At 44.2% G+C, this 8,685-nt stretch overlaps 1 protein-coding gene across 1 annotated transcript; it reads left to right on the top strand.

Moving 5' to 3' along the window:
* Positions 1 to 1,796: 1,796 nt before the first annotated feature.
* Positions 1,797 to 4,341, top strand: LOC310798881 (E3 ubiquitin-protein ligase TRIM39-like; the record flags this gene model as incomplete). The annotated part of the gene is made up of 2 exons (XM_083661444.1): positions 1,797 to 1,928; positions 2,704 to 4,341. The coding sequence occupies exon 2, from the start codon at positions 2,713 to 2,715 to the stop codon at positions 4,339 to 4,341; it is 1,629 nt and encodes a 542-aa protein (XP_083517570.1). The 5' UTR covers positions 1,797 to 1,928; positions 2,704 to 2,712.
* Positions 4,342 to 8,685: the final 4,344 nt, after the last annotated feature.

The raw sequence follows: 8,685 nt of genomic DNA, 5'->3' as shown, positions 1-8,685 counted from the left end.
TGAAACTGCCTGCATTCCGTGTCAACCTTTCTCTTTTTCGACAGCATCTTGTTGATTCCTTTGTTTTTTGGTAGGTAGCCGAATGCGCGATTCAATTCCAGCGTGGCATCATGGCGGCTTTGTTTACACCTGATGACCTACTGACATACTTCCTTGTAGTGCAGGTTAATTAACTTATGAATGAACTAACATAATGAGCTAACATTAACTTAAGCCACTTCTTAACATGCGGTGGAATCCGTATTATAACCCGCTCCTAGCCGGTTGGCCTGCATGTTAAACAACAATTAGCCGGCCTACGCGCACTCCCGCGAGTCCATATCTTATTCACCTCGCTCGCCGGTGTAAGATCCGGATTAGCGCAAAAGGAGCTGTTGTTTAACTCTGGCAGGTCATTATATGCAGATCCGTCTGAGTGGGCGGGTGTGGCTCTTCGTGACTCACTTCACTTCACTTCACGTTCACTAGTTTATTAATTAATGAATCGTTCGGACAATCGCTTATATCAACGAATTAAACGAGCAAACTCACGGTTTCCTCAAGTGCTGCAAACGGCTCATATCCAGTTGTTTCTTAACAAAGACCCCTCATGTTTAGAAAGGCAAAACCTGAAAATATCCTGCTCTCTCTAGCCTGACATGATCCAGATTTCATGTTTAAAAGGCACTTAAGTAGGCTACATTTATTTTACTCAAGTACTTTACTTACAGTAAGTAGAATGTTGGCACTGGCACTTCACTTGAGTATTACCATTGTGAGACTTGTCCACTATATTTCAGATGGAAATATTGTACTTTTTCCTCCACTACATGATGTATCTGATGGATGGAGTTCTACTGCATTGTTACAGTTTAAACTTCAAAGTCTTGAACCCAGCCAGCAACAAGCACAGAATGTTCCCAACATGCTTTGTGACCATTAAAAGCATTTTTACACCGACACACTAGTCTTGTTTGCTTGTAAATAGGACAAACCTTGGATACGAGCTGGTATGGAAGAAATGTATGCGGTCTGACAGTGTACATCCGACTGTACAGGGTGGACGGGGCGCTGGGCTCTCCGGCTCTGCAGTTAGATGATATTGTAGCAAATAGGGCTAACCTTTAAAAATATGAACTATCCCTTTAACCCTAGAACACTAACGTCGGGTGATTTTCACCCGGACAATTGAATTCACGTGATTTTCATTGTCTGCTGCTGTCTGAGGTGGGCGGGTCCTTAGGTACCTTCAGGATGCTCACTGACGTCATTGAATGTAGGTTTGTTTCCCTGCTCCCATTCATGGTTTTTTCTACCAGCTACGTGTTCGGGTGATTTTCACCCGACGTTAGTGATAGAGGGTAAAATATCTTCGGGTTAGTTACAATGGTATTGTGGTGACTTTTTTTTTTTTTCCACCACACAAGTCCCATGAATGGGTGGACCGAAGGAGAAGTTGGGAGCTCCTGTTTTTTTTTGGGGGGGGGGGGATTTTTTTATAACGAGTACCTCATTTTCCCCAAATTTGACATATTTTTATAGTGTCCCCCATAATAAACTTTTTTGTGTTTTTTGTGATATTTCACATTTAAAAACAAAAGAAGAGTACCTCAATTTGCCATGTATTGTTGTACTTTAAGATATTTTTATGAGAAGTATGTTTTATGGGGTATATTGCATCGGGTGAAATACACCCGACGTTAGTGATGGTGTGACTTTAAATCACGTTAGTGTTCTAGGGTTAACTGCAATAAGAGGCGGAGCAACAGTAGACTGGAGAGACATGAGTGTTTCAACGTCACATTCCTGAAATGAAACTAAGAGTAACTCAGACAGAGCAACAGCACTGCTGCAGTGGAGAAGTCTCTCTCTTTCTCTCAAAGGAAAAATAGACCTAAGTTCATCAGGCCTTTCTCAACAATACAGCAGAGTCTTAGACTTACACACAGGTGAGTACAGCAGATATTTACTGTCTAACAGATACAGCAGAGTCTTATGCGGGTGAATACAGCAGATATTTACTGTCTAAACAGATACAGCAGAGTCTTATGGGGGTGAATACAGCAGATATTTACTGTCTAAACAGAGGGCACGCAGCCAGTGTGGGATGTGTCCCTGTTCTCATATTGCACTCTTGTCAATTGCCAGGATAAAATGTCGGCTTTGTATGTTCATAGAATCCATGGAAATGTTCAATGTTTTACATTTCCTTCCACAAAAATGTTAAATATGGACATTTTGGGCCTCCAGCACAGACACCAGCCCTTCCTGGTTACTTCCCCGAGCAACTCTGCCACCTAACTGCCTCCCTTGCCCTTGCTCAGAGGTGGAAAGTAACTCATTACAAGTACTCAAATGACTGTAATTGAGTAGATTTTTCTTTTGTGTACTTTTTTTGAGTAATTTATAAATTATTATTACTAAATCAGTAATTTTACTGAAGTAAATGGCCCTCACTATATAGCTGAACAGTCACATGACATCTCTTGCCCCGGAAGTGAGCTTCCCATTCATTTTCTCCATAGGCATAAAAAAAAAACTAGTTTTAAGGCTGGAACAAAGCCAACACGTGACCTACTGAATCGTGAGTGACCATAAAACATTTCACTCGGAGCAAAAAAATAATAATAAAAAATAATATATATATATATATATATATATAATCAAAATTAAAAAATGGTATGTTACGGTGTTGTTATATCACACTTTTACTTTGTGTCTCAGTGTCTAGATATGTCTGCTGCCAGCAGTCTCCTCTCTGAAGAGCAGTTCCTCTGCTCCATCTGTCTGGATGTGTTCACTGATCCAGTCTCCACACCATGTGGACACAACTTCTGCAAGAACTGCATCACACATCACTGGGATGTTAGTGTCCAGTGCCTGTGCCCCATGTGTCAAGAGGTTTTTGACAGAAGACCTCTGCTGCGGGTCAATACTTTCATATCTGAGATGGCTGCTCAGTTCAGAAAGTCAGCTCAGATGAAAGCCAGCAGCTGCACGGAACAACCATGTGCCACTGCCAAACCAGGAGAAGTTCTCTGTGACGTCTGCACTGGGACCAAACTGAAGGCCCTGAAGTCCTGCCTGGAGTGTCAGGCCTCCTACTGTGAGACTCACCTGGAGCCTCACCACATCATCAAAAGCATGAAAAGACACAAGCTGATCGATCCTGTGGGGAACCTGGAAGACAGGATGTGTAAGAAACATGAGAAACCACTGGAGCTCTTCTGCAAGACTGACCAGATGTGTGTATGTCAGGTATGCACTGAGTCAGACCACAAGTCACATCACTTTGTCCCTCTGAAGGAAGGATATGAAGGAAAGATGGCTGAGCTGGGGAAGACAGAGGGTGAAATTCAGCAGAAGATCCAGGAGAGACGACTGAAGATTCAGGAGATCAAACACTCAGTGGAGCTCAGCAAGGAAGATGCAGACAGAGAGATAGCAGACAGTGTGCAGGTCTTCACCGCTCTGATGCAGTCTGCACAGAGAGGCCAGGCTGAGCTCATTGAGACGATTGAAGAGAAGCAGCAAACAACAGAGAAACAGGCTGAAGGCTTCATCAAAGAGCTGGAACAGGAGATCTCTGAGCTGGTGCAGAGAAGCGCTGAGGTGGAGCAGCTCTCACTCGCTGAAGACCACCTCCACCTCCTCCAAAGCTTCCCATCCCTGAACACTCCTCCACACACCAAGGACTGGACAGAGGTCAGTGTCCGTCGCTCATCATATGGGGAGACTGTGAGGAGAGCTGTGGCTCAGCTGGAGGAGACTCTCAGGAAAGAGATGGAGAAGCTGCTTGAGGCTGAGCTGAAGAGGGCCCAGCAGTATGCAGTGGATGTGACTCTGGATCCTGATACAGCACACGCCGAGCTCATCCTGTCTGATGATGGGAAACAAGTAAAAGTTGGTGATGTAAAGAAGAATCTCCCAGACAAGCCAGCGAGGTTTTCTTACTGTGTCCGTGTCTTAGGAAAGCAGAGCTTCTCTTCAGGAAGGTTTTACTACGAGGTTCAGGTTAAACAGAAGACTAAGTGGGGGTTAGGAGTGGTCAGAGGCTCCATCAACAGGAAGGGGAAAATCATGACAACTCCTGAGAATGGCTACTGGACTGTGTGGAGGCAGGTAAATGAGTACAAAGCTTTTGCTGACCCTGCTGTCCTCCTCTCTCTGAAGGTGAAGCCTCAGAAGGTGGGGGTGTTTGTGGATTATGAGGAGGGTCTGGTCTCCTTTTATGACGTAGATGCTGCAGCTCTGATCTACTCCTTTACTGGCTGCACCTTCACTGAGGAACTCTACCCAATCTTCTGTCCTGCTCTTAACTCTGCCCCTCTGATCATCTCTCCTGTCAATCACACAGATTAGACTAATCATTAGTTCTTGTCAGAGAGGATTAATTAGCAATCAAGATAAGACTTTTTCTTTTCTTTTCTTCTTTTATTATAAAATAAAAACACTTAGACTTTTCTTAAGCGTATTAAGATGAATTTGTTTTTTCAATGGAGCTCTCCACTGAGAGAAGAATTAGACAAACTCCCTGTCAGTGGGAAAAAAGCGCGGTAACTACTAATGTATCTTGTCTTTTTCTTCCTGGCAAAATTATTGGTTTATCATGAAAAAATAAATAAATAAAAGAAAAAAAAACAATTTTAGTTGGTTACAGTTAAATTAACTCCAGATTCTGCTTAATATAATTCTGTATTTTACTATTATCCTGTTTTTACCACGTGCGGCAGCCGCGCGTGGCCAAGACAAGGCTGTTTGGTGTGAGTCAGTCAGTCATTCAGTCAGTCATAATGGGACGGAAAGGACGTTTATTTCAGTGTCACTTTGCCAGATGCCTTCTCTGTGTTTGAATTGTGCTGCTTAATAGTTCACTCCACCCACTTGGGACGCTGGCTGAATTAGAACAAGCTCACCTAGACACACACACGCTGGTAAATCTGGTGGTATGTATGAACCCACCACCATACGTTCTGCTAATTTTTTGAGGTACTGGCACTTCAGTAGCTGTTAGAGAATGGAATTTCCACTGAGAATGTTATGGTAATAAATAAGTGTGCGTCTCAGTCTGACAGAGAGTTATCAGTTGTTATTGGACACGATGCACTGCCCAAGGTCTCAGCAAAAGAGAAGTCCTCAATGCCACTGGGGTGAATCTATATGTGTGAGATGTCATGTCATGCTAACTCAAAGCATAATTATGCGTATGCAATTATTAGGCAACTATTAGCTTATTGATTAGGAAATGGCATGGAACTTATATTTTTCTCCAACAATAGCCTACCTCCACTGTTTCAGATCGAAATAGTGTACTTTTCCCCTCCACGTATCTGATGAGTTACTGCATTGTTAAAAGTTTAAACTTCGGTGTCTTGAACCGAGCCAGCAACAAGCACAGAATGTTGCCAACATGCTTTGTGGCATGAACAATTAACAGCATTTTTTACACTGACACACTAAGAAGAAAGTTACTGGCTAATTCATCTTTTAGTGTGATAACACTGAATGCACAGAGCCAAGAATAGGTCTAAAAAACAGCCTCCTTCATTAGCCCTATTCATCTGCACAGCCTAAACATGTCTATTTTTGGCTACAACTAGTCACAGCAGCCACTATGCTGTAAGTGGCACCAAGCTGCCTGTGTGAAGCAGCTTGAGCTCACCCATTATATTCTCTGCTTTAACCGCCACATTTAACCCATGGAATATAAAAAATATTATAGAAGTGCAAAAAATATGAGCAGTATTGATCAAATATTTATATTATGCAACTCTACCCACAAGATAAATATGGTAAAAAGCCAAGTATAGCTAATTAAAATGAAACATCCAAAGATGGTCAAATATTGAACTCAATCATTCCCTTCCTGTCACTCACTGCACATCTGTGGGAAATGCGTACTGTGTCCGAAAGCAAGTACTGCGTACTGATGCACCTGTGATTGTGATGCTCTCGTCTTCAAGAATGTGGAATAGCTACAGAGGGGAAATTAAATAAGCAAGGAAATAAAGCGTAGAAATATCGCTGCTGTCAATTTGCTGTTACATGACGTGTTTTGAGTAAAACATTTCGCTCAATGTAAAACGTGTCTCCTGCATTTATTAATTAGACATAGGCTCCTATATACTGTATCTATTTTCTCCTAGTGTTTTAGTAAGGAGGGGATGGGAATGTACTGTTGTAATTTCCTCTTAAATCTTTCTGCTGGGGGGAGTCAGGGAGATCACGACCGAATAGTTTAACTTTCACGAGTTGTCAAAATACTTAATTGGTATGGTGCCCGCCCATGGGCGATTATACGTTGGTGCACTGGCTGCACGTGCAACCCCTAGTGGCCAGATTTTTTTTTTTTTTATACAGGGGGAGTCTGACTGAGAGCAATGCTCTCTTTTTCAGGAGTGCCCTGTTCACATTCACACACACATTCATACCTGGAAGCTGACCAGTACAACATCACCTGACTGCAGCTTGGGTAAAGTTGCATCTACTGTAGGTGTCATTCAGCATATTGTGATATGTTGTTGGAGAATGTGTTGTCATATCCTACTATAGCATTCAGTGTCTCCTATACAGTTATCTATTTGTGGAGGTACACCACAATAGATTTTGAGCACCACAAATAGATTTTGACTGCCACATATTAATTTCAAGTAGTTGACTGCAAACACCTGCTTTAGGAGCCCACTAGATGGTGCTCTGAGGCCCACCAGTGGGCCACGGGTCAGTGGTTGGGAAATAGGCTATAATATAGCCTATTCTATCTGCATGATAGCAAGATAGTATAACCCTACACTGGCTGTGAAGAAGAGGCTTTAAAGGCACAAGTAGTAGTAACAATGTTTTTCTTCTAACAACAAATTGATCCACGTGACAAAGTTATGGATAATTCACGTCATTGTGCTGATGAGCATCATAAACCTGGGAGTGATAATTGAAACAGGCAGAAACCTTGAAGATGAGTCTGGAGAAATTGAAGATGAGGCCTGTGATAAATCAATAACATGTGACGCCATGGCGCCGCGACCAATGATTGCTTTACATCTCATTGCCCCGCAACCTCTGCGTGCACGCACACACACACACACACACACACACACACACACACACACACACACACACACACACACACACACGCATGCACACACACACACACACACACACACACGCACACACACACACGCGCACACACACGCATACACACACACACACACACACACACACACACACACACACACACGCATGCTTCAACACACACACACACACACACAGAGCTGTGTATTGTGGAACAGGGACAGTAGCTAATGAGCCAAACAAATTGTCAATTCCCATTCGCTCCCCCCTCTGAACAGCCCCTCCCCCCTCTGAACAGCCCCCCCCCCCCCACCTCTTTTGATAGGAAGCCAAATACCAGCTCAAAAGAAATGGGCCGTTGTTGGCCTTGTTCTGCGCTCCAACCCGCTGACCAAACATCGCTCCACTGGCTGCTCTCTCTCCCTCTTTCTCTCTCTTTCCCCCTCTCTCTCCGTCACTCTGTCTCCCTCCTTCTCTAGATCCTTCCCTCTCTCTCCCTATTTCTCTCTCTCTTTCCCCTCTCTCCCTCCTTCTCTAGATCCTTCCCTCTCTTTCCCTCTTTCTCTCTCTCCCCCCTCTATATCCTTCCCTCTCTTTCCCCCTCTCTCTCTCCTTCTCTATATCCTTCCCTCTCTCTGTCTCTCCTTCCCTCCCTCTCTCTGTCTCTGTCAACCCAATCAAGGCAGATGGCCACCCACCTGCCAGTGTACTTGAGGTTTCTTCTCGTTAACAGTAGAGTTTTTCTTGCTCAGATGGTGGAATCGTAGGGCTCTAAAATAAAGAGCCTGGTCTTGACCTGCTCTATAGGAAAAGTGTCACCAGATCACTTTTGTTATGATTTGGCGCTATAAATAAAGTTGACTTGACTTGAGGCTAATACATTCTGGACATACATGTACAGTACCACTGAGCACAAGCACGCTGGATGGGGGTTGGGGGGAGGATGAGTGGGGGAGGGGGGGATGCAGGGATGATAAAAAACATATAAAAATGCCGCCGAAGGCCCCCTCGTGAGCCACATCCACTGCAGCGGTGGTAATAACACATCTGCATTAACAAGACGACACATCCGACTCAATTAGTATTCATAAATCATGTTCTTTCCATATGGGACTGCTGATGCGCCTCTCTCTCTCTCTCCCTCTCTCTCGCAGGTCCCATGGCACACGGCTTAATGAAGGTGGAGGGAATACTCTGGTGGAGCGTCAAAAGTCCTTGCGGACGACGAACGCCAAAGCAACTCAACGCGTGGGGGACTGTACTCCCGGTACCAGCTTGTCAGTCTCTGAGGAGGACGCTCATGTTACTGGAGCTCCCCAGGTTGTGACTTATATGGAACACAACCCCCACATGGCACACACTTCTTTTTTCGGAAATCGGCCCAAGTCACTCAGTCACGCTCGTCGCCGTCTATACAAAGAGGCACCATAGCCGACCCCGTACACAAGGAGTGGGAGTGAGAAGAGTCATTATGTCATCATCATCTCAGTGATGGTGGTGAACAGACAGAGCCTTCTCGCCGTTTGAGTGACAATGATTCTTCTCCCACGTGTTTCTATTTTAATGAGGCGGCAGCGGGCGAACACGGGAGGGAAAGCAGGTTGTCTGTCAAGGGAAGAGGCCATTACTCCACAT

The sequence above is a fragment of the Poromitra crassiceps genome (assembly GCF_964638095.1).
Source record: "Poromitra crassiceps genome assembly, chromosome: 26".
Taxonomy (NCBI): Eukaryota; Metazoa; Chordata; class Actinopteri; order Beryciformes; family Melamphaidae; genus Poromitra; species Poromitra crassiceps.
Note: the sequence above shows the minus strand (reverse complement) of the source record. Positions and strands in the feature narration are given on the sequence as shown.